General features: G+C 42.5%; 1 protein-coding gene across 4 annotated transcripts; it reads left to right on the top strand.

The window, feature by feature from the left end:
* Positions 1 to 33: 33 nt before the first annotated feature.
* Positions 34 to 26,207, top strand: LOC146207189 (proteasomal ATPase-associated factor 1-like). 4 transcript variants are annotated; one of them, XM_084607874.1, is made up of 11 exons: positions 34 to 245; positions 438 to 478; positions 540 to 643; positions 1,017 to 1,106; positions 1,220 to 1,315; positions 4,257 to 4,407; positions 6,087 to 6,278; positions 20,150 to 20,241; positions 22,839 to 22,954; positions 23,188 to 23,270; positions 25,972 to 26,207. In XM_084607874.1, exons 1-11 carry the CDS (start codon positions 181 to 183, stop codon positions 26,130 to 26,132), a joined length of 1,191 nt encoding a protein of 396 aa, XP_084464000.1. In that variant the 5' UTR covers positions 34 to 180; the 3' UTR covers positions 26,133 to 26,207. The 4 variants fall into 4 exon arrangements, with proteins under 4 accessions (XP_084464000.1, XP_084464057.1, XP_084464168.1 ...); XM_084607931.1 differs by having other exon boundaries at positions 438 to 475; XM_084607989.1 differs by having other exon boundaries at positions 150 to 245; positions 438 to 482.
* Positions 26,208 to 26,692: the final 485 nt, after the last annotated feature.

The raw sequence follows: 26,692 nt of genomic DNA on the forward strand, positions 1-26,692 counted from the left end.
CCTTTCTTTTTTAGATACGAAAATGTTCGCACAAATGGAATCGATGACGCAAGTGGACGCGATCGCATCCAACGCAAGTTAGCAAGTTTGATTGATCGTTTGGTTGGCTTCGTATGTTCCGTGCTGCGTTCTGCAGTTTTACGTACGTCGTGTTTTAAATCGCATCAAGAGAAGCTGATTATGCAAGTGACTCATATTGAAAAGCCAGTTCTAAGCATTCAATGCAACTGGAACGAGGTGTTAAGGTGAGGAACACGAGAATATCAGGCGATTTCACACTGGGGTTCTTCATGGCACACTGCTGCCACTTTTAAACATGTTATGAACGCGGTGCACTTTACAAACGCTCCCTGTGGCATACTCTACTCAAAAGCTTGTGTACCTTTTTTTTTTTTTTCTTCTTTTTATGCCTATTATGGGTGCTTCTTTTGAAACAGGGAGGTAAATGGAGACGCCTGGGTGACTTGCAAATACCGTGGTAAGTGATAAACACATCTGTGAACGCAAGTTTGTGAGCTTAGTTCGTGATGATCATTTAGGACAACCGGGAATTCACGGCAAGCTTAAACGGACCGGTTGCAGTCCTGATGGAACTCCCACAGTGTCCACCTCGGACAAGTTTAAAGTGACTGGAATGACAAAAGTGAGTATTGTAAGCATATACGTCGGGAGTTCTAGACAAAAGGAGAATTAATGGTGCACAATAAAAAAAAAAAAAAGTCTAAAAAAATGCTTAAATGTAAAACAAGCCAGTGGAACAATATTCCAGTTGGTATTATATGGTATCAGCTGGCTAGCTTAAGCTGAAATCGATTGGTATTAAGCTGTCCTATAAATTGAAATTCGATTGGTTTCATTTGGCTTTCAATTAGCGCAATTGTATTAACTGAAATGTGCTTCATTGTCACATTCGTCAGCCTGTTTTAGTTACAATCTGCCCGCATTGTCCTTACTTTCTCTTTCAATCAAGTATGTGTTGGGGCTTAACATATATACTTCTTATACTTCTTTTTCAGAGCTCTATTAATATTTCTCACACTGACCCAAACTGCCAGACATGCTTCATGGCCCCAACTACAGCATTTGGCAGCATTCACAGCAAAAGTGTAAGATTTCTTTTAATATTGACTGCATGATTCATAGCTTTGCTGCCTTTGTGCAAATGCAGAAAATTTTACGTGACAGTATATAAGGACAGCTGCCTCTGCTTAATCTGCAGGTGGCATGTCTTGATGTTACCTCCGGTCACCTGGGGGTTTCTGCCAGCGGCACAAGTGAAGTACGTGTGTGGGACTCTCGAACAGGAGAAGTTAGGGTGAGGCTTCCTAAATTCTCCATTTTTGAAGTTTAATGAACCCAGATTTCTTCAGGAATTTCGGCCTGTGAATATATTTTAACAGTTTGACAACTGGATAGCAAATAAGGAGCCTTTTTTTTTTTTTTTTTTTTTTTAACAGCAATAAGCTAACTGTAAAGGATGCTAAAGGAATATGCTTGACTTCCTAACAGTTTGTTAGAAAGGGCGCATGATTATTTCATGGTTTTGTTAAAGATACCACAGAAGGGTGGTTCACCACGCTAATACCTACAATTACAAGAAACACAACACTTGTGTGGGTGATAGCGCGGTGAACCACCATGAATCACCAACTAGGCCCAATTCTTACCATTTTACCACAGACGACTTTTTAGGGATTTTTTTTATTAGTGAACTTCCTGCACCCCTTTACTGAAAACTGTTATCAGTGAGTGCAAAAATGATTGCACACTGGCTAAAGTGACAAACCAAGGTATAGCCCCAGCTGTCAAGCCCTGTATACATGGACTCAACAGAGTCGGGTCGAGTAAGTCTGTCGAGTAAAAAACCAGTTGTCGGGTTCATGTATACGCAGTCGGGTCGAGTAAAATAGCCGCGGAGCAGGTCGCGTTAACTCGCTTGCAGGGGGTAGGTTAACTCGCTTGACCCGCTTGTCTAAAAGTATGTAGACGCTGTCGAGTCAGAGAGTCGAGTTATGGCGAACTCTGGGATCAAAAAGCAACCGGAACGGCGAGGAGTGTCAGCGAAGTTGAATGCTTTTTAGCCCTCATCAACGATAAAAAATAACAATCGAAGCTCTCGATAGTAAAAGGCAACGGAATCAAATACGAGTAAGAAACTTGCACGATAACTTCAAATCTCGACGCTACGCGCCGCTGCGATACTTACTCGCTAGAAAGCGAGTTCATGTAGACACCAATCGGGTCGAGTAATGGTGACCTCGCTTACTTGACGCTTACCCGACCCGGTGCTGTCGAGTCCATGTATATAGGGCTTCAGACAGTAATTAGATAGTGCCAGAGTAACGAATGTTATGTTTGTATATATCCACGTACATCTTTATTCACCGCAAATATGACGGCGTGAGGACTCTCAACGCCACCAAGTGCACAGTGGTGCCCTCTAATGATGTCAGCTTGGCAATGCAAATGCAGTACTTCATTCTTTTAATGTATTCAATACTGCCAGCCTTGGTAGGCCCAGGCAGGAGGAGCAGGACAAAATGAAAGTAAACGGGATTATGCACACAATCTAAGAAGAGAAACAAACTGACAGGTACATATGCATGGATATAAACATAAAGATGGAAAATAAGTAATGGCAGTATTTCACATTCAAAATAAAATACTCATAAAAGTAGTTGGTTCCACTCTATTATTGTTTGAAAAAATATATATATATTTAAAAACAGGGCATTTTGAAGAGAGCGTATATTATATAATGAACAAAGTTTAATAAAAAGATTACCCATGTAAAGGTCATGTTTTACTAAGATATAGAGGGACACACTCCTAGCATCAAAATTTCACTGCAAATTGTAGCTGTGGCTCTTTCATGTAATTTGCAGTGCTAGATTTTGATTATAAATCTTCACTGCAAGGGTTTCTGTAGGCTTGGTTTTGTTGAACTTTTTTATTTTCAGCCTAACTCGGCACGTTTTGGTCAGTTGTCAGTCCCTTGAACCTGCATTGATTTTATTTATTTGTACATACTGTAGCATTGATGAGGCTATTGCAGGAGTGGGGTGCAGTCAAGGAGGTTATATAGAACTTCTGGAGTGGTGGCGGTGCGTGAAAAGTGAAGCCGGCGTCCGCCATCTTGCAAGGGGCAAGAAGGAGGTATCGCCAAGAGGCCCTTCCATATATAACGTCCCATTTGCGACTCTACACTACTTTTCACCTGTCTGGATATCTTCACGCTCTTTTGGATTGCATGGGATGAAACTTCAGCTAAAAAAGTTCTGAAAAAGAAATGTATATATTAATGAGCAGCATTATTGGATCCTACGGCACGGCACATTTATAGTGTGTATAAATGTGCTGTGCTGATTATGTCGAGTATAAGAGCCTCAAGTGTTATGTCGTTGAATAGCTTATGCCGAGTATAACTGCACTGCACTTGTAGTCTTAAATGTCATTAATAATAAAATACAACAAATAAAAATAAATTAGTTCTTTGTATTAAATTCAACTTTCCGCTGCAACATCAAGTCATATATCGTTGAATAGCTTGTATCGAGAACGAGATATTGCGCTATAAGATTTGCTGGTATGAGCTAACGTTTCGACAAGTGGACTTGTCTTCGTCTGGGCAGACGAAGACAAGTCCATTTATCGAAACGTTGGCTCATCTGCGAACTGAGGCGTACCCCATTTACCCTTGTTCAGTTCTTTTTCATACCGTGCAAACCATCTTCTCTCTTTCGTTCTACCTGAACCACCACAGCCGGTTTTATTTGTACAAGTGGTGTCACAATGTACTCTTTATAAAGCACATATGATGTTGAGATTAAAAGTGAGGCAAGTTTGCCGTGAGCATATATGTATAAGGATTGAGCAGACACCGTGGTAATTAGAATTATGGAATTGTGTTGTCAAATAAGCTGTGTAGTGCACTGTTTCAGTACACCTGGCTAATTATGGCTATGGGGATCTGATTCATTCGTAGAGAAAAAACAACTTTGGTGTGCAACAGTAAAGAAAGTGAGGCTGGTTGCTATGGAGACATTTTTGGAAAATGCACTGTCCTGTATACCATATATACGAGGGCAGCACGTGTGCTGCTGCTTTTTGTTCTCTAGTCTTCACCTCCTTGTGCTTTGCACTCCTGGAAGTGGCGTTCACATGTTTTGATCATAAGCTTTGATTTTTCATCCTTCCATTTTCCACTGAATTTTAGCATTTGACTGTGATTGATTGTTTGCTTGGCTCTGATACAGAGGGACCTGGAAGGGCACGTGTGGGACGTATACACCTGTCGCTTCTTCCCTTCCGGCGTGGTGATTCTCTCAGGTGGCGCTGACATGCAGCTCAAGATTTGGTCAGCTGAAACGGGAAAGTGCCCCGTCACGCTGAAGGGTCATTCTGCAGGTACTGCGTGCCATGCCCTGGTTTGCATTGCAGCAGCCTCAAAGTGCCTCGTAGCATTAGTGTCCTTTTTGTGCTGGATGCTGTTAATGCTGACCTTGAGGCAGCAGGCTGATGCTAACCATGCAAAGGACTTTTTCAAAGCAAGTGAAATGTTCGTTACTCATCAGCACTGAAATTTTATCCACACAGGAGAGCCATAAGAAACCTGCAGTTGAGAGCGCACCCACAGTCCAAAGCATATGGGACACAATATTAGTGAGAGTTTAAACTCATTGGTGTCTTCACATGTGGAGTCTGGAATACTTGAGTGCATGCTGATTCTGAGTGCACCAATTTCATGGTGCACACAACTTTGATCACTACACCGTGAATGCGAGGAAATTAATTTTATTCTGCAAAGTGATGTCCAATAAATTTATCATGGAGAATGCTATATACAGTGTGACTGATCTGTTTAATTAGTTGTGAAATCAGGCATGTTATTCCTGCTGGGTTCACTCTTAATAAAAGAAAGTGCTTATAGGTATGAATGGCTTCAGTTGTGGGGCATCTTCACCACAAGCTCCTTTTTTCTACTTGTTTTTATTTTGTGTATGTGTGCCTGTGACCAATGGTAAAAATATTTTTATTTTATAAACCAATAATACTACCATGACTAATGTAACTATTTAAGTGTTCAGCTTCACTTGATTGCTCTAGCGACTCTCTTTATTTTGTGTCCTTTATAACCTGAGGCTGCTTAGTTTTAACAATATGATAATGCATTTCTGCAAAACATTTCCAGCTGTTTTTTTTTTTTTTTTGTAGGTATGTACAAATATTTGTAGTTTTCTAATATAGTGAATCAAATATCCTCTGCTACATATGCTGAATAAATTATACTTGCAGAATTTTTCATATTGCATCGATTATGACTTTTCAAATAGCTTTCAAATTTTAGAGTGAGTTTGAATAAGTCTCGTCATATTTTTTTTTTATTTGCAACTGTTCTGAGAGCCGGGCCCACTCCAACAGTGCATGGCATGCCGCAGTGAAAGATGTGCATGACAAGGAGGATTCAGTGCGGTCTGTTTATATGGTGGTAGCTGCAAGGCTCACATGGCAAGATTGGGCAATGTGGCAGAGCTAAGGCAGATTTAGGTCTCCTTCTCTTGATACTCGATTTCAGCATCCATGACTCATCGTAGCTTTTGCCCCTGTCATCATATGAAATATGGCACTAGTTTATTCATTGTCATTGTCAAACTTTTTTTCCTACATATAATGTGACTGTCATAGTTGACATACTCTTCTTTTTGCATACCCCTTGGTAGAGTTTAGTGTTGCAACTTTTTAAAGCTGTAGTCATAACGGCATACATTATACTTCCATACAGCAGTGTCACCATTAGCTCTTGGCAGTACAGCATGATTATTCATTTTATACAAACGTTAGTGCAAGTACCAAATACTAGAAGGATTTTCTAGATTCAGCAGCAAACTTGACTGTTCATGTTCAGTTAGTTTTGGAAAAATGTGCCGCTTACATGCCCCTAATTTCTTGTCCTACATGCACTTTAAAGCTCCATTCATGTCAGGGGTCATATCTTTACCTCACTATCGCACCTACGTGATTGAAAGCACATACAGATTGTTTAAGACATAAGTTTAGCATCTTACGCTTTTGTTTTTTTTCCTCAGCCATTCATGACACCTGCATAGTGGACAAGGGTCGCAACGTCATCTCTGCTAGCAAGGATGGCACTGCCAGACTATGGGATTGCGGCCAGTCAGCTTCCTTGGGCACTCTCACCGAGATCAAGGCTGACTGCATTAACTGCTGTGCCCTTGGACCCACTAGTGTTGACCTGGGCACCCGAGAGGAACCAGCCAGTAAGCTGCCACACTCACTACTGCCTCACGTGCCATGACACTGTCCAGTTAACGCCTGTGGATGTGCATGTAGCAGTGGCACCTGGTATCAGGTTTCCACTGTGGGCATTGCCATAGGACTGTTAGTAGAAGTGATCTTTGAGCTCGGTTAATGTAAACGGGAACAAATCCATCGAAATTTTCTTAGTGAAAATTACTTTGTGGCTCTTTCAGTTGTGATATTTTTCTGGTAGCAAAAGACTTTTATTGCTGAGAAAACTATTTAACAATTTCTTGGCACTTCATTGAAACCTATCACATCTACACTGCAGTCCAAGCAGTTATAGGCCCATAGCACTAACGAGTTGTCTCGCTAAATCGTTTGAAAATGTTCTAAATATCAGGCTCATGTTTACACTTGAATCTCGCAAACTTCTTGACACCCGCCAATGTGGATTTAAAAAAGGATATTCGACGACTGACCATCTTGTGCGCTTAGAAAATATGTTACGAGAAGCATTTAGTATACGCAGACAACACTGCTTTCCCGTATTTTTTGATTTAGAAAAAGCTTATGACACGACTTCTTAGAAATTAAGAAGAAGAAATGGACATGGGCAGGACATGTAGTGCGAAGAGAGGATAACCGATGGTCGCTGAGGGTAACAAACTGGATTCCAAGGGAAGGAAAGCGTAGCAGGGGGCGGCAGAAAGTTAGGTGGGCGGATGAGATTAAGAAGTTCGCAGGGGTCAAGTGGATGCAGCTAGCACAGAACCGGGTTAAGTGGAGAAATATGGGAGAGGCCTTCGCCCTGCAGTGGGTATAATCAGGCTGATGATGATGATGATGATGACACGACGTGGAGGTATGAAATCCTACGAGACCTGAGAGACCTCGGTATCCACGGCAGAATGTTAAAATGCTTGAAAGAGTTTTTGTCCAACCATTCATTCCAAGTTCGTCTCAGTGCTACTTTGTCAAAACATTTCACTCAGGAGAATGGTGCCCCTCAGGGGTGCATCTTGTGTACAACGCTGTTTACAGTAAAAATGAACTCCATAGTAAAAATACTCCCAAAGACCATCATGCATTCAGTCTATGTCGATGACCTACAAATAGCGTGTACAGTCTAATGTATCAATTTGTGAGAGGCAAATTCAATTAACAGTAAATAAACTAGCGACATGGGCAGATAGAAATAGTTTCAGGTTCTCTGCACAGAAATCAGTAGCCGTTTTATTCTCACTTAGACGAGGTTTGCAAGTGGACCCTACAGTTTACCTCAGTGACATTGCTCTACCACTAAAACATGAACATAATTTTCTAGGCATTACTTTCGACAGAAAGCTGACTTTCCTCCCCCACATAAACACTCTTAAAAAGAAAGCCTCCCAATCTTTGAATATACTTAAAGTGCTGTCACGTAAACGCTGGGGATCCGACAGGACATGCCTTCTGCAGATTTATCGTTCAGTTGTACGATCGAGCTTGGACTATGGTTGCATAGTTTACGGGTCTGCAAGGCCCTCATACCTAAAACGACTAGACCCAGTCCACAATCTAGGTTTGCGTCTTTCGACCGGGGCATACAGGACGTCGCCTGTGAGAAGTCTGTATGCAGAAACCAACAAACCATCTCTTGAGGACAGAAGAACCATGCTAAGTTGTTCATACATTCTTAAGATCCGTACACTACCAACACACCTTTGCTACCCCTTAGTTACAAAGTGCCCATATAGAACCCTATTTAACAACAAACCACAAGCAGTCAAACCCCTCCTCCTCCGCTTTGAACAAATGTGCCAAGAAATAACAATACTCGATACACTCCCCGATATTGCACAGTGTCCTGATCCATTACCACCTTAGTATAAATTTCCCTGTGTATGCGACCTTACTTTAACTCAGTTTGAGAAACAGCAAACTCCACATGAACACATATTGCAAGAATTCCTGGCCTTAGAGGAAAAATACATATAAAGACCACAAAACATATTATACTGATGGTTCCAAAACCACCTCATATGTTGGTAGTGGTGTTGTAGAAAACAATCGTCAGAAAACAGTTACGGAAAAAGCATTTGACTCATTTTACACCGCACAGATACCATTCCATCCATCACTTCTCCTAGGAGAGAATGCAATCGTAGAAATTTCATGTGTTTTTAGTTTCTTAGAAGAAAAATTTTTCCTGTAAGCTATAATATCTTAACACTTCATTCCTTCTCAAAAAAAAAAAAAAAAACGTACCCTGTGCTTGGCACATGATAGCCTTAGTTGCTTATGCGCCATAAAACACAGCATACAACAACAACAACAACTTATAACTATATTGAGAAAACTGGAAAATTCGACCGTTATATCTGGACTGGCAAAAAAAAGAAAAGAAAAACAAGAAGAAGAAAAAACACAAACACACGTGTATTTTCCCATGTACATAGGCATGCCTACTTTCCAGCAGTGAGTGAATTGGGTCAAGCAATGCTAATCATCATAAAGAGCACTAAGCACTTTATCACAAAATACATGAATAGCCACAAAATAACATAAAATAGCATACTAAAAAGAAGTTAGAAATTCGCACTCGTTTGAGCGGCAGCTGAAGCTCGACAGTCGCTGTGAGCGTCGCTTCCAGTAGCGCGTACGCTGGTGACAGTAAACTGATCAGCAACTGAATGAACTGCAAGGCATACTCAGCCTTGATGATCGTTAAAATCGTAGAGTGCGGATACCCACATTTTTTCGCGAGGCTTCCAACCTTGAAAATCTGCCAGAAATTCTTCATGAAACGGGCCGTTGTTGTGGTTGGCACCATCTTCCACGGACTGATGATTTGATACTGATGCTGATGCGGGCCCTCCCCTTTGTAGCGGGGGATCACAGAGTTCTGGATCAGGCCAGAACATAAAGGAGTTAAAAAGAGCAAAACCAACACCAAATGCTGTGCATTGGTCAAATAGTCAAAAAAAAAAAAAAAAAAAAAGGAGGGTGAGTTCTTCAACAATCTTCTCTTTTACGCCTCCAGTCTTCAAGATGGCGTTTTGTTGCCACTACTGCTAAAGTCGCTGGAACTGGGAAAGTACCGCAAACGCCGGAGCCGCGTCGCCATATTTTTTCCGGCGCAGCCAGCGCACCTGTGGCTGCATGTTTCTTGTAGCTTTGAAACCTGAGGGGCCCTCTGAATGGGCGCATTTGTTCAAATTTCAGGCCGCAGGTTTAAGAGCTCGTGGCTAGATTGCAAGGAATGAAGTAAAAGGCAGAATTTGGCTTCTGTATGAATAAGATGGGTTGTGAAATGAAACAGTGTAACGATGGCAGTAGCTAAATGCATAGACTGTATGCATCTTATGCATGAAAATAATATCCGAGCAGGAAAGGAAATTATCGCTGGTTGGGGAATATGCATAAACTAGATTTAGTGTGCACATAGTCAGTTCTGGTACTGTGGCTTTTAAAAAGAACAGAATTTTCTGGTATCGTCAAATCCACATGTCACTTTAAAATTACTTTACGCTCTTAAAATTCACGAACCTTGTTGGTGAGATCATAGCAAATGCTAATATACCATATATTTCATGCAACTCCTGTTTGCTTCATTTAATTACTGTGTTGCAATATAGAGGAGCTAAAAAAAAAAAAGAATATTCAGCAAATGTTAAATTGTATTTTTGTTGCTCTTATAAGCATGTGAATTTTGTATGTAAGTTGTTTGTAAAGCAGAAGTCGGGCAAATAAAAATTAAATTAAAATTGTAGAAACTCTGCGAGTTTATCACGCATTACTTTTGCAACAGCTGCTCGAATTCCAACTCTTGTAGAGGTACATTTAAGATATGAATTCAGCAAGCTGGATGGTTACAATTCACCTACATTATAAAACGAAGCTATAAAGTGGGCCTACACGAAGTGGGCAAGCCTACACGAAAAGCATACGTCACGCGACCAGCTAGCAGGAGGTAAGAAAGAGGTACAATAATAAACAAGGGTCGGAATTCCCCTCGTGTTCTGGGAAAAGGGGTGCAAACAGAAATCCGCACCTACCTCCCGGAGTCTTTGCCATTCCGGGAGGTCACTATTTAAAAGAAGACACGCAGTGTGCTGTTTAATTCCTTATAATTCCAATTCCACTTGCCGAGTGCTCAGCGGAGTTGTGTATGGAGAAAACAAATTTTGTGAAAGAGGACAAAGCTTCACAAAGCGGGAACCTACGCCACAATTAAACCAGGAGGAAGTGCAATACATTGTTTTGAAATGTTCGATATTTCAAAATTTGCCTTGATGTTTTTCTTGTTATAACTGTGCTTCCCCGTTCGACAAGCCTCGATTGAATGTTATATTTTGAAGTGAGGCACATATTATGTTCAGTGATTATGACGCACACAGCTCCTTTAAATTTCTATCACCTTGATCTTATAAAATTCATTTCTTCACATGCAGAGCACTATGAAGCACAATGTATATTCAAATACTTAGCTCACCAAGCCTTGTGTTGCTTGTGGGCGAAAATTTATCCCACTTCATCCTGTGTAGCCAAATAGCATGTTGTTTGCTGACCTTTATACTGCTCGGAATGGTAAAAAAAAAGCCTTTCCCCGATTCCTGGTGGTTGCTGAAACCTAAAGCACAGCAACCGGGCATACTTGTGCATTTACAGTCCTTTGCCTTGATTTTGCAAAACACTAAGAGCAAGAGGACACATTGTGGCGTCTGGAGCACTGGTGTCCGGAAAGCCGACGGAAATATTTATGGTGGCACGCTACCACGTGACCGTAGGGAACCATTCGGAGGCACAGCTCAGCGCAACGGCGGAGAGAAAACTGATGAGGTACTTTCCCAGTTTTAGTGACTTTATCTACTACCCTGGCTTAGGTGGCCTCGTTGGGTGGTGATGTCAACTGCAGTCCGAGTGCTGTCAGAAGAATCTCCATCGATGCTGGCGTCGCGGTTGTAGGTAGGGCAGGCCACAGCTTTGGGCACTCGATCACAACGTGCTGAATGGTTTTATCGGCCGCATCGCATCTGGGACACTTGGTATCCAAGCCTTCGGTGTATTTGGACTTGGTCGTCCTTATGCGCAGAACACTGCTCCGTGCCTCGCAAAGTAGCCAGCTGCCTCGTGTGTTCTCGTATACGTTCTTCTTAGTAATGCTGTGTTTTATGCTGGAGCACACCGCCAGAGATGACTTCGCCCATGCTTCACTGTGCCATCTCTTCGTTTCTGCTTCCCGAACCTGGTTGTGGATCTTTTTTCTCTACGCGGGCTGGAATATCTCCGACAGGCTGGTTTGTGGAATTTCGTACTTCTCTGCCAACCTCCACGTTCGAAGCATCCATTTGGTGTTGGAGCACTGCAGTACGATGTATTTGTATACGTCCCTGGACCATCTACCGTCCGGCAGAGCGCTCAGCCAGTGCTGCTTGGCAAACTTGGCGGTGGTCTCACGTGCCTCAAAGGATGACCATCCGAGGTCGCTTTGCACGGCCTTGTTTGTGATGTAACCGTGGACCCTCAGTGCAGGGCGGCTGGCTTCACGTTGCCGTATCTCCAGGGCCCCCTGTGTCGCCAAAGACATACTCAGTACAGAGTTTCCGTAGGTGAGCCCAGGTGTGGCCACCAGCTTCACAGGGCCCTAACAACCTCGAAACAGCTGAAAGCCTACAACGCCCTCGAGCTGAGAAGTGATCTCCTCGCCAATGCCTTAGTGCTGTGCTTTGCCTCGTAGCCTCTCAGATAGGCTCTCTCAGCAGCCAGTTCAACACCGAAGTATCTGTAGACCCTTGTCCAGGTCATCTCGTTTCCCTGCAGTCGCATGGTTGGCTCCTCGCCTTCTGCATTCATACCACTGGTCTTCAGGAGCGCCGATTTTTTGGCGTTGAAACTGAGGCCTAAGCGTGAATCCTCCTCCGAGTATATATCTAGTAGGGACTAGAGGTCCTGAACTGTGTCAGCCATCAGAACGATATTGTCAGCATATAGTAGGGTTGGGATTTGTCGATGTTGAGAAATGCCATTTTCCATGCAGGTAAGATTAAATCCCACACCTTTGTCTACGAGCCGTTTCGTCATATAAGGCACATATAGCATAACAGTATGGTTGACATGGGGCTTCCCTGTCTAAGACCATAAGATACTGACTACAGCTCCGAAAAAATGCTGTCCTATTCTATGATAGCCCATTTTTGTTTGTATATGGCCTCCAGTAGCTGTAGCTATTCTTCCGGCATCTCACTACTCCTCAGCACTGCCCACAGGGTGCAATGGTCAATGGAGTCATACGCTTCAGAGTTGTCAAGCAATGCCAGTAGTAGCTGCCTGTCCTCTTTTGCTGCAATCTTGATGGCCTGGGTGACAATAAAAAGGTTATCCTCAATGCAGCGGCCTTGTCTGAATTCATTCTGTATACTTCAAGCACTTCTGAGTTTTCTGCCCATTTGTTGAGCCGCGAGTTGGTAATGTGGGCAAAGAGGCGGTAAATCACTAGTGTTACCATGATAGGGCGATAGTATTTCACAGATTTCTTGTCACCACTTTACTTGGGCACAAGCCGGACTCGAGTGTTTCCACTCTTCAGAGATGGAGGCTGATGCTATTGCTATGTTCAGGGCATCTCTCAGGAGCTGCCTTGTCTTGGGCCCTGCTGCTGTGCGAGCATTCATGCGTTTTATGGCTGTGTCAAGCTCTCTGCGTGATGAGGTCTCTGTTTCCTGGCTGGATTGTTAGTGAGTGCTCTTTCCATTTCAGACTTATTGGTTTGCTGTGCTCCGAGCTTAAAGACTATGTATTTTGTCACATATTGTAAGCACTGCTTCTCCTTATAGATTTTACCTAGACTTGGATTGGATTGGATTGGTACTGAGGCTTCCCTTTTTTTACCAGATGGACCAGAAAGGTCCTAGCCAATTCAATTCCCTACTGTGACGGAGTCTGCCCCGCCATGGCGCAGCGGCACCAACACTATTTATCTAGTATGCCTTATCCAGTTCTCAAGGCGTCGTTTGGTTGTCTCCACACCCACAGTCCTCTCATCCCGCTGTGTCGCATCACTGTCCACCGCAGTGTCTCCTTGCGGCTGTCCAGACGTGAACCCCAGCACCTGCGGCAAAGTTGACCCGCTAGGCTGACATGGCATGAGCTTTGGCAAGTCAACACAATATGTTCGATCGTCTCTGTCTCCTGCCCGCACACCACACACAAGACATCCGCGTTGTCCTTGCCCTCGATCCACGCGTGCCATTTCTTCGTGTGCAGCACCCCGCACGGGCCTCAAAAAGCAGGGCGCTCCCCAGGTAGTTGTCATGGAACAGCTCCTGAGTGGTGTCCCTCTTGTGCGTGGAGTAGACGCACAATTGGTGATGGCAATGACGATATGGCTGCACCCTTTGCGCGGCAACAGGTAGCAATTGCAATGACGATAGCACTCGTTTCCTAACTGCAGGCAATGGCCACGCTTTTCTCCACGCCAGTCCATTTTCGCTGCTTATGTAGAGTTTTCACATAATTCTGTTCTTAGTTTTTTTTTTTTTTTTTTTGTCGTTTTTTTTTTTATTATTATTAAACATTCAGGCAAATTTTTGGGATAAGCATGCACCGGGCGGCGCTGAAGCTACCGTTGTATCCGATATGTCACTGATAATGAATCGTTATACGTATCTGGTTTATTTCTACATAAGGACAATGCAAAAAAGTGATAAATCCGACAAATTTGATCGTTATAAGCGATATATCATTATATCTGGTATCATTATAAGTGGACTGCACTATACACCGAAAAGGACTCCATGGTAGTATTTTGAAGTGGTGGCATAACCTTGCCTCTGGAATATGCGGCAAAGTGCATCAACATACTGCAATTTGGCTTTTTCGTTACGAGGAGAAAAAAGGCTTTTTTTCTTATGTTTCTGACAAACTTCCATGCCCACAAGTGCTCTTTTCATTGAGCTGCGCATTTTTCCACATTGCAAAATTGTTATGTAGAGTCAAATCTCGATCCCCTTAAAGAAGATCCCAGCAACTGATAACTATGAACTGGTCTGACTAATGAAATCACTGCATGAAAAGATGGACATGGTGAAACGTGGTGAAATTATGTGGTCCCTGAACGAACAACGGCAAGCTTATACTTCTCTTGAATAGCAAATTGCAGACATACGTAACACTTTCTGTAATAGGAAATTCTTTGCACGCTTCTGAGGAACATGCAGGCCAGAATGTTGCTCCTCAGATTGCAGCAACGACCGATCACCTGGATGATTTTAAAGACCGCTCGAGGAGAGAAAACTTGATCTTTCATGGACTTCCGAATGGTTCCTCTGAAACTTGGGCAGATTCCGAAAAACAGATTTGCTCACTTTTGAACTCTGTAATGAATTTAAACGTTGGCTCCAGTGACGAGTGCATAAGTCGCGCGCATATTTTAAGTAAATTTGTTCCTGGGAAGTGTCGATCGATTATTGTGAAATTCATATCATCTGAGTTCATGGATAGCATTCCGGATTTGAAAAAATAAATTCAAGGAATGTAAAATGTCCATCAACGAAGACTTTCGCAAAGCGACGAGGTCATCCCATAAAGTGTTGTACGAGTTTGCAAATGCCAGCAGAGATAAATTTTCCAAACGCCATAAACTTTTTATAAACAGTAAATGGTATGTGTACTCTTCAGCTACCAATAGCATTCGCGAACTGCTCTCGAGCAATGTCCCCATACTTCGCATATGAACTCTGATTCCGAATCAGCATCAAATACATGCTTATGCTAACAAAACGTATCCCAAAAGTAGTATGTACAGTGTGACCACTCTTTCTTATTCTCAAACGTTAGAAGTATTGTTAACAAGCGTGAAGCAGTATCTACTGTCCTTGACTCGTGATCTGCTGACGTTGCTCTTTTCACTGAAACATGGCTCTCTAGTCAGAGAGATAGTGAACTTCTTGACTGTGAAAAGAAGTACTGTTTTTACCGCTGGGACTGCGAAGACAAATGTGGGGGCGATGTCCTTATCACTGTAAACGCCGAACTAGTGTCTAGCGCTATTGTAATTGACTCTCCTTTAGGTATTGTTTGTGTCCATGTTTTTCTAGGTCGACAGAGTTTGCTGTTCTGCTTGTGCTATCGACCACCCAACGCCCCTTCACATTTTTCTGACCAGCTGCATGATGTTTTAAATAACTTAATGCTGCATTTTCCACGCTGTCTACTGTTCTTGCTTGGCAAATATAATCTACCGAAAATTGATTGGTCACAGCCTACCCTGATATATACCCCGATATTTAAAGGCGCATCCATCGAGAGCATACCTTCTGTGAATCTATGCCTTGAGTTAGGTCTAACGCAAATTGTATCGCAGCCGCAAATCTACTTGACCTACTTTTAGCAACTACCTCCAAACTCGTGCACTCGACATTTTTTTCAGACTTGAGTGACGACTGCTTTATCCACTTCATAATGACAGCTAACCGCACACTATGCCCAACTTATGCACCTAAAACAGTTGGAGACTATGGCAAAGCCAATTACAGTACAATTATTCAAGAGCTATAAATCTTTGTCGACACATACATGACAGATTTCTTCGATTGTACAGTGGAAGAGAATTGGATTCTGTTTAAGAACAAAGTTATGGCATTAATCTACAAGTATGTATGCTATTATATACACTTGCAAGGAAAAAGCGATCTCCTTGGTTCACAAGTTCACAACAGCGCTGAAGAGGCTGCTTAACGAGAAAAAAGGCTGTTCTGTAAAGCCAAACAAACCAACAGGTCACGAAACTGGCTTGCATACCATGACGTCATTTCGAAGTATCGCAATGCCCTAAAAGAAGCAAAAATATCATTCTTCACGAATGCTCTTACCTCTCTTCTTTCAAACAACTCCTCTAAATTCTGGTCCCTGATCAATCCGGCCAAGAGCCACACCATATCGCTCTTTGACGATACAGGTCTAGTCATCCCTAATAACCAATGCTGTAGCGTATTGACTGATACTTTTACCGAGTCCTTCTAGGATGCCGCTACTGCTTTAGTACCCGTACCATGCCCTCGCTCATTCTTCCAGATGGACCTATTGTTATAGATTCAGTTGGTGTTATGAAGTTGATACAAGTTTTTCGAAAATTTCGTCCTGCTGTGGTGTTTATGAAGTTAATTTCAAATTTCTGGAAAACACTGAAGTATATTCGTCAATCATTTTGGCAAGCCTTCTTACGCAGTCTTTACAGAAGCACAGTGTACTTGTACCAGGGAGGAATGCAAGGTGGGCAAAGTGGCACCATTTTTCAAGTCAGGTAACGCTCATTCTCCCCTTAACTACAGACCAATCACGTTAACGAGTATCCCTTGTAAATTATTAGAGCATATGATATATTCCAACCTCATATCCTTCCTCCAATCAAATTCACTTTTTAGTTCCGCCTAGCATGGCTTTCGCAAACACTACTCATGTGAAACACAGCTGCTAACAGCATAGCTTCTTCCCTTGACCATGATTTAAAAGTAGTTTGCATATTCCTCGATTTCGTATAAGCCTTTGACAATGTCTCCGATAAGTTACTCCTTCTAAAATGACGCACCTTGAACATTGATCCCAGCATCATAGATTGGATTGAGTGTTTCCTCGTTAACCGTTCTCAGTTTGTAACAGCTATTAACTTTGTATCATCTACTACTCCTGTAAAATCTGGTGTTCGACAAGGCTCCATTTTAGCCCCTTTACTATTCCTAACGTACATTAATTACCTTTCTGATGGTGTTTCCTCATAGATCAGGCTTTATGCCAATGACTGTGTTCTTTATTATGTAATAACTAAGTCTCATGACAACTTGCTCCTGCAGCCTGACCTTGACGCAATCTCTAGTTGGTGTAACAATTGGCTTATGACCCCAAATGCTAGTAAATGTAAAAATATGACAATCTCTTGTAGTACCAGCACGCCTCTACCCTTCAGCTACACAATTAATAAAGTGTCCCTTGAGAATGTTACTTGCTACAAATATCTTGGAGTCTACATAACAAATAACTTCTCATGGCATGTTCATGTAAAATATATTACTAACAATGCAAGTCACACTTTAGGTTACCTTCGCAGAAACTCCAGCCCTAAAACATCTCAAATTACTCTTGTACCAAACTTTAATTCGACCTAAACTAGAATACGCCTTCGCTATATAGGATCCAGCTTTTTGTACCTTAATTGACGATATCGAAACAGTTCAAAATCAATCAGCGCATTTAATTCTTTCTAATTATGCCCGTACCGCGAATGTTTCATTAATGAGGTAACAACTAGGCTTACAAATTTAAACTTTCGAAGAAAGCTCTCCCGTCTGTGCCTATTTCACAAAATTTATTTCACTAACCCATGACTAAAACGTGAACACCTTTCTGAATCTACTTACCTGTCAGCACGCGTCGATCACACACATAAAGTTCATGGCCCATTCTGTCATGCAAATATGCTTTTTTATTTTTTCTTGCCAAGAACTGCAAGAGAATGGAACCACCTGCCCCCTTCCATTGCCTGCATCAAAGATGCTATGAAACATCTCCTTTCTGTATAGCCTACCCACTTTTTCTTTTCACTGATTTTTTTTTTAATGTATTTCCTTCACATTTGAAAGGCATGCATTTTTTGTTCGTGTCCCGAAAAAATTTTTATGTTAATCCCACGTACCCACCCCTCTGTAATTATATGAGAGATAAAATACGTAAAATATATACCAATGATGGAACTAGAATGCACATTCGAAAAACATTTTTTGTCTTTTAACACAAATACTCAGTGTGAATATTCAAAAAAAAATTCAAGAAGCACAAAATTAGTTGGATGGGAATAAAAAAACATGAATTTACAATATAATAATTCTTGAAGAAAATTATTAAAATAAATCCTAGAACATACAAAATGTTTTAAATCTTTCTTGAAATATGCCAGCAAAACCTGAAAGTTATACACGAATGCGTTTTGACTATAAAAGTTTTTTCTCATACTACCTGAAAAAAGCTAATTTCAGCCTTCGATTTGAAATAAATTTTACTCACCAAGAAAAAAAAATAAAACCCCAATTATTTACTTTGTAAAGTTTGATAATAGTAATTTAAACCATTCTCTGTTTCAACTAAGGTCGCTTTTGAGAACACTGGAAAAAATTACAAAAAAAGTAAAGTCGCCCTAAAATTTATGATGAACTCTTGATATTAAACTTGAAACAAAATGCGATGAAATCAAATAAAATGAACCCACTTTTTCGTTTAGCAATAGCCGATTCACAAAGCATTCAATGGCTGTACTGCCGTCAACACGTCATGGATGAATGCACGAGCTTTGTAGAGAAAGCGAACCTGCCACTATGGGTTCGCTGAACCGCTGCGTTTTGTGGATGCTTCACTGCATAGTCCTCGCAATCCCTGCAGTGAAACATCCTCAAATAGCGATGGGGCAAATAGTCCGAAAAAAAGTGCTCATATACCTTAGGTCTAGGGTGCATATCACGGTGCTGCGGAAAAGTCAGAGTAATCGAGCAAATCCGAAAAGTGAGGAATCGAAATTTTCAGTTGGTGACTGTAAATGCACGCTTGTTGGTGTTCAGGTATATGGCCTTTAGAACTGCCACGGGGAAAAAAAGTCTGCTGCTTTGGAAAACCTTATACTGGCTCTTCACAGCAGCCAGAAGGCCTACTATGGAGTGTCAATCTAAGGTCGATGCCCGGAGTAATACGCAACCGAAAAAAAAAATCCTTCTTTGAGTAGGTAGAACGTCATCTCCCCATTTCTTGCCGCAGCCCTACAGGTGACAGCAATGTCAGTCATGAGATATTTTAATCGAGTGAATGAGCTCCAAAGAAGAACAAACAAATGAGGCAGAAATGGAAACGTTTGCACGCTAGCCGCCAACATTCCAGGCTGTTTTTTCGGAGTCTCAATATTGGAATCAAAATTCGAGGATGCAACATCATCTTCTCAGTCGCCACTGCTGATAGCATCCAACAACTCTGCTCCAGAAGCAAAAAAATTTGCCTGAAACAGTTCTTTTGTAAGCAGGCGCTGTTGCCAAGTATGATGCCATGTTGGGAGCATTCCACGCCGCAACCTGAACTTAAAGGTGTTTAAAAAACAGCCGCCACATGGAAAAAAAAATACAAAACACGCCGAAAAAGTACAATCTAGATGGTGTAGCAAGTTTGTCACAGTGGCGTCGCAATGAAAGGGTTCATGCGAAATTAACCGGTTGTATAAGCACCTGTATTTCATTTTGGTGTCTTCCAGCTGCTTCATATTGAGGGAAGCTAGCATCTTGACTGCTCAAACTTGATACAAGCCAATGTCTGTTTATCCTCAGTGCCCATTTAGGTGCTTGTACATATCAAATGAATACTTTGTGGTGAAAGCAGCAGTTGTAAGAGGTGCATCATGTGCACAGGGGTAGCTTAGTTATAATTCTGGGTCACCAAATGTTGACGCACATGAATGGCTCAGGTCTAGAGGTCTAAATCCATCCGTGCGTGCCTCACCCTACACTTCACTTTTGCCCATTTTATTTTGAGTCTTATCATACAGTAATTGCTTATAGCCAATGGTTTCATTATATGGCCAGTAATTATGAACTGATGTCTGCCGTTTTTTTATAGGCCATAAGTCGGCATGCATATCAAGAAAGAAGGGACAGGAGCTCCACGTGGAGAGTTCCTTGGTGCCTTTTGAAACATTTTGGTGCACCCCAAGTCCAAATCATGTTTTCCAGCCCAAGTTGCTCACCTGACATTACGGCATCACAGCAGAATGCAGAGCTCCTATTTTTTGTCTGCTATGCGGTTAACGTACAGGAAGTTTTGCGTCGATGGAATGATTCACAGCAAGGCCTGCATTAGGAAATGATGGCTTCTCACTTTTCAGGTGAGAGAGAAGTGGCAACAGAAGGAAAGCTGCTGATTGTTGGGTCTGAAGCAGGACTACTGCGAGGTATCGCCGTGCATGCGAGGAAGAAGGTGAGGGTCTGGCTCCATGAAAACCGCTTACACCCACTTGAGCAACAGTAGAAATGCAGCTTGAAATAAATGCTGTCATTGCGTTTGTGTGCATGCCTGGTGTTGCATGAACAGCAGCCTCAGTGTTTGAGGTGCCATTTGTCTACAGACTGTGCGCTTTTCTTTTTTTTTTTTTTTAACAGCGACCTTTTTAATGCTACCAATTTTTTTGAGTACAATGTAGAGCTGTCCAATGTAGTGCTAGATATGCCTTCCTTGTGCTACATGCAGACACTATGGTGGATGACAACAAATTAAAAGTTAAGGAGGGAAGGGCTGATAGAAGTATTTCAAATCTTGTTTCTGAGGTTTTGTAAGAGAAAATAAATGAATAAAAGGAATAGGCAGATAGACAAAGTGGAAAGTAGAGCTTTTAACTGCAGCTATTCATTTTTCTTTCATATTTACTATGGAGGTGCTAGAAATAGAGAAGCACGTTTACACATTGTTGTCAAAACATGGGTTCTACTTCAGCCATTATGATAAGCATTAAAACTATAGACACCTGCAATATTGTCACGTTGGCAAAAAGGCATGTGAAGGCCGCAGAGCTGGTAACACAAGAGAGCCCGGTGTTGGCGTATTCCAGGGACGAACGGACCGAGCGCGAGAGAGGAGCTTCATCGTCTTCTGCTTCTCTTCCTTGTCTTCTTTACACTGGCATCATTATCTCCCCCGGTGAGCACCAACGGGAGATCGCCAACTACCTTTCTAACCTGGACTCAGTTTAGCACCACCGATCACCTTCGCCCCGCCGCTACAAATCCTCTGAGCCGTGGGACCAGTCTAGAATACCCCGTAGGGGAAACTAGATGCAGCAGCCTCTGGAGTTTTGGCTGCTCGACGACGAAAAGTACAAGACCCTCCAATGACGCAAACCACTTCACCGACGCTGAATAACCCAGAGACGACGACGACGACGATTACCGAGCCGCCCAAATTAACGGCAAGCAGACAACTTGACCAACTGGGTAGCCTGACTGCTTCTCTACGACACCGCACCTCTTCGACGCACTGCAGCAAAGACCGGACACCTCGACATTACCGCAGCGAGACGCCACCGCCAGCCAATTTAGACCTTTCAGTTAACGGCATTGCCATAACCGCTTTGGTGGATACTGGAGCTGATTATTTCATACTTAGTGGATCATTCGCTGCGGCACTCAAGAGGGTTACGCCAGCTTGGGACGGCCCACAGATACGTACCGCTGGAGAACATGTGATTACACCTAGAGGAATGTGCACAGCACGAGTCACAGTTCAAGGGCGAACCTTCCTGGTAACGTTTGTTGTGCTAGCGGATTGCTCCAGAGACGTTATACCGGGTATGGTCTTCCTGACGGAAAACGCGCCATCGTCGACCTGCAACCTCAGTCGGTTCAGTTTTCGACAGAGAATGCCCTCGAAGTTAACTGTGTTCTGCCGGCGCCGCTCCACATTTTCGATGAGCACGTGGCTGTTCCTCCTCGCTCCAGTGTGATGGTGACCGCCGGTGCGCACCCCCTCCGAAAGTTGAAGGTGTTGTCGAGAGTAAACCGCCTTTGCTTCTTGACCGCGGCATTGCTGTTGCTCGGGCTGTTGTCATTCTCGAAGATGGCAAAGTCGACTTACTTCTCACCAATTTCACCAACGAACACCGTTATCTCAATAAGGGAACAATGGTCGCTTATATTGATGCCATCGCTGAAACTAGGTGTGCGCACAGTTTAACTTGTGATTCTGGATCGGAACAAGAGAAAGTCGCCGACCTAAAGTATGACATCTACCCAGCACCTCCACCAGATGTCACGTTGCAGAAAGGCGTGTGAAGGTTGCAGAGCCGGTAACCAGATTTGTGTGGCCTAGTGGTATGAGCATCTGCCTTCACATGCAGTAGGCTTGAGAAGGTGGGGGAGGTCCCTGTACATCCCCTGTGCCAGGATGCAGGGAGTGGGCACAAGCTTTACCATGGTCTGGGGTGGCTCAGTTGGGGTGGAATGCTTAAAAATGGACCTTCACCCCACCTTGAGTGAAATGAAACTTTTGTCGCGGTGCTCTTTGTCTGAAGCTGCCCTTGTGCCATAAAAACCCATCATCTTCATCATCATCATCGTTTTCCATGTGTCTGGGAAGCCCTTGCATTGCCATAGAGTTTAGACACATTCCAAATTTGAATTGTTTCAGTATCATTTTTCAAAAGTGTGGCCATAATCTCACAAATTTCATTTGTGTATTTGTATTCAGTGCTGCCTTCACATGCATGGAGACTGCCATATTTTTTGATCGGCATTCTGTATTTCTTGCTCAAAGAGCCACTCTTACTTTTATTGTATTAATAGTATCAGGCAGTGTTGAAGCGGTACCTAATTAAGTATGTAAGTTGAATATATTTTGTAACAAGGCTGGCCATTTTCACAGAACAAAAATAACTGCTTTTTATGCCATCTTGTAGCCCTTGGACACAATATGGTCCAAGCTTAGCTTTACTTTGCCAAACTAAGGCTATTGAAATCTTGCCAGCTGCAAGTATGGTTCCTGCAAGAGAGATCACTTTCATGTCTATTCTTAATTTTGTTCAGGCTTTTGAGCTCAAGCATCCATCGGCCATAAACTGCTGTTGCTTCCTTGGACAGAACTGCTTTCTGTTTGGCGCACAGGATGGAAATGTTTCCTTGATTGATGTAAGGCAGACAAGGTAAGTCAGAGTGATCACACTGAACTGAGAACTTTAATAAATTGAGAACCTTGCATTTTTTGGCGCTTTTTATCTTGTGGCGAGCGTAAGGAAAAATAAATTTGAGCACTCAGCCTAGTCATTCTTTTCACTTGTAGTAGCTTACTCTAGGGCAGAAATCCTCCTTTATAATAAAAGGAGCACATAAATTTTCTTTTGCAGTAATTTTAATGTTGCTGTGTTCTTTCTAACAGGGAACCTTCCATTTCCTGGACAAATTCTTCTTCACCAGTTCTGTGCATGTTGCCTTACAAGCACGGTTACATAGTTGGAAGAGGTGAGGAATGAGTTGCTGCTTTCGTGGCTTACAACCTATCGTTGCAACATTTTTCAGCAAATGAAAAGGACAGTCTACTGCTGGGGACGAGTATAATCATATTGGCATATTCTGGGAGATCGTACCATTTGACGGCAGTATCCAGGGAAGAACTCACAGTTTAACAAGAAATTTATATGTTATATTTATCAGGAAAATCAAGTTTTAGCAGATGGTGGCACCATACTGTGGCCTTTGGTTGCTATACTAACATCTTTGGAGCGTCTGAAGTGAATATACTAAATTTTATGACTTAATTTTGTCACAGCATCATACAGACAGGTATTTGTGTTAATATTAACTTCAGGCAGCCTAATCTTTTCTTTCAGTAAATTACAGCTATGTTTATTATTTTATCTTGCTTGAATAAGTTTTAAAATGTCTTCGATACTGAAAATCACATAACCAAAGATGCCGTCATACTTGTAGCAGCACTGCCATCAGCAGTGATGCAAAAACAGTTGTTGGTATCTGCGGTAGATGTCTCATTTATATTTTTAACTACATCAGTGCATCTTAGTCGATGAGACGTTCTGCACGCGACTTAAGCGATGTGGCAGTCGTGTTCATAGAGCTGCATACAGTTGCTATACTAATTGTATGTCGTGTCCATAAGGTCAATGTTTGCAGATGCGGACTACCAGTGAGAAAACAAAACTATTATATGGAAAACTTCCACAGCTCGGTATTCGTTAATTTGCGGATAGAGCTGATCCAGTGAAGCACGAAAAAAAAAAAGAGAGATATTGAAAAAGTCAGTAGATATGTCATTTGATTGTATCCTTCTGTAGGCTTTTCTGTGCTGAATTATTGCTAGATATGGTTTTTATGCCGAGACAGCTGCATGTGTCACAACAGTCCCTGAGAAGCACTTCGCTTTCATGATGCTAGGCATGTAACAACTTGTTTTAAAACAAAAGCCTTTCTTGGCTTATGGTCAGAATTTCGCATGCGTGAGATCTGTGCACTAGATGTGTTCTCAGTGTCTAGCATTCCTACCATCTGCAAATTCCACATTTGAACGCATGCCAAGGAATGCCACATGACAAGAGCAAGGGTGTACCTTCCAAACTCACACTTGCCGGAGAAAGTGTGACAGATGCTGTGCCTTTCCTTTCCTGTAAACCAGTTATATATAGCACTGCAACGAACATGTGCTAAGGAAAGGAAATCTCTACTGCGCATTACGAGCCCTGAGCAGCAATGCTCAGGCTTTCTCATTTCTCCAGTGCAGATTCTACAGTGCTCTAAATTTTTATTTCCTGCATTTGTGCATCATTTTAAAGAGTTACTTTTTGTTGCAAGTGAGAGTTTGAATCAGAGGTAGCGCCTCCCAAGTAGAGCAGGTCATGGCAGTGGCGTCGCTAGGATCACCCGCACCCGGTGCGGAAGCTCGCCCCCCTCCGTGTTTTAAGCACCGGATCGCAACTTCCTTTCTACCTGCTCTGTTCTTATGGTTTACTTTGAAGTCAAGTTCACTCTGCACCCAGCAATGTGAGTGGCTTTGTTTTTTTCTTAATACTTAGATGCAGCGATCGTGCCCCGCGACTGATAATTCTGCAAAACATTACATCAAAAGCACATATTTCCGAAAAACTCAGAAACACTAGCACGTGTAAGTTGCGAGGAAATTCACTGAGCAAGCGGCTTAAGACAGGTGATTTCCCAGTATGAAAGCACGCAATTTAGTTAGGTCCCAAGCAGACCACATGCATAGGTGAAAGCCTTTTACTTTGCATTCTCTGCGTTTAACTTTTCTCCTCTCTTTTCCTCCAAAAGGTGCAAGTTGACTTCCGCATCCAGACCGAAATGTTACCAACGCACATTGATGTCATACCAACAGAAAATATTAGGCGCGAAAATACTTTTTGTAGTAACGCTTTCAGTTGCGTTTCTCCTTTTAATCATGACTTTACCTTTTTCAGAGGAAAAAAGGTAAGACCTGGGTACACTCACTCTCAATTCCCCTTCTAAAGCATCTGGTCTTGCTAAAGGTGCCTTCCTTCTCAAAATTTTTTTTTTTTTTAGTCTGCGTGTAGTGATCATGCTTGCCATTCCACTAAGCAACAGGCATTCCGTGCCTTTTGGAGTTTTGAAAGTGTGGGGTGGATGTGTGACTGGGCCGAGGAGTGAGAAAGGCAAAGGAGATAAATGAGCAAATGAACAAGACAAAATGCCTAAGACTGCCGGAGAGATCTGCCAGTGGTCCTCGCTTGAGAAAGAAAAGCGAACTGCACATACATAAAAAGAGGCGATGCTGCAGCGCGGCTGCCGATGGGTGTTGGCTAACAGGCTCCCGCGCATGGCATTTCCAATGGGTATCGAGTTAAGGCTGGTGTTTCCAGTGTGGTACACGCACGTGCACAGGCTCGGTCCAACGTTAAGATTTCGTGGAGTCTCTGGCATAAACTAAGGCATGTGTTTTCAAGCACTCCTTGCAACAGAATAATTCCTTCTGAGAAGATCACACTTGTCAGTCAGTGTCTGAGCGGCACCAATGCGCATTTTTCCGTTTTTACACTATAATTCATTTTGCCCCCCCCCCTTTCACCTTCCTCCCTCTCACTGCCCAGCTGCACCCCACCGAGCGCTGCTGGATCATGGTGTGTGTTACAGCTTGCTCCAGAGCCATGACGAATTCGTTTTTGTTTGTTTTCCACAGCTGATGGGTCATGCAGCTTTGAAGCGCTGGAAGGAGCAGAGTCCTTCTGTCTGACTGGTCCAGACTGCGAGCCTGTCTATCATGTTGCATTTGATGGCGATTCATTATTCACCGCCTGCAGAGATGGTCTGATCAGAAAATATAGGATGCCCAAGGCTTAGTGTTTACGAGTTGCTTATGGCTACAATTTTGTTACACCTGCCAACATGTTGGTCAATACATACCTTTCCTTAGCATTATTGGTCTCTTGCTGTTCCAGCTTTCTGCTGTATCCTGCAGTCATGTTACCTATTCGCTCATACAGAAGATAATAGTCAGTGTTATGCATCTCATTACAAGAAAACAAAGGTAGGATTGAACCTGTGTCTTACAGCTTGGTGCTCAGCTACTGAGGCAGAGTAGCCACATTGTTTCGACTGAGACTAAATACTACAGGCATCCATGCGCCTTGCTGTGCGACATTAATGCATGTTAAAACAACCCTGCAAGATCTAAATCACTCTGGGGCCTATAAAATCCCTCATAACCTATGTGTAGTTTCAAAGCGTTAAAGCACCACAGTTTACAAAACGATTATTGGCTGACTTTGCATGATGGGTCAAAATATGACTTAGGTGCTTTATCACATGCTCATTATCATATAGTCATACTCATATGCCATATTATCTAAAAGACCACCTGACAAAGTTGTAGCTTCAGAGCATTAAAACACCACAGTTTA

The sequence above is a fragment of the Amblyomma maculatum genome, chromosome 1, assembly GCF_055883805.1.
Source record: "Amblyomma maculatum isolate TAMU_Amacu chromosome 1, ASM5588380v1, whole genome shotgun sequence".
Lineage (NCBI taxonomy): Eukaryota > Metazoa > Arthropoda > Arachnida > Ixodida > Ixodidae > Amblyomma > Amblyomma maculatum.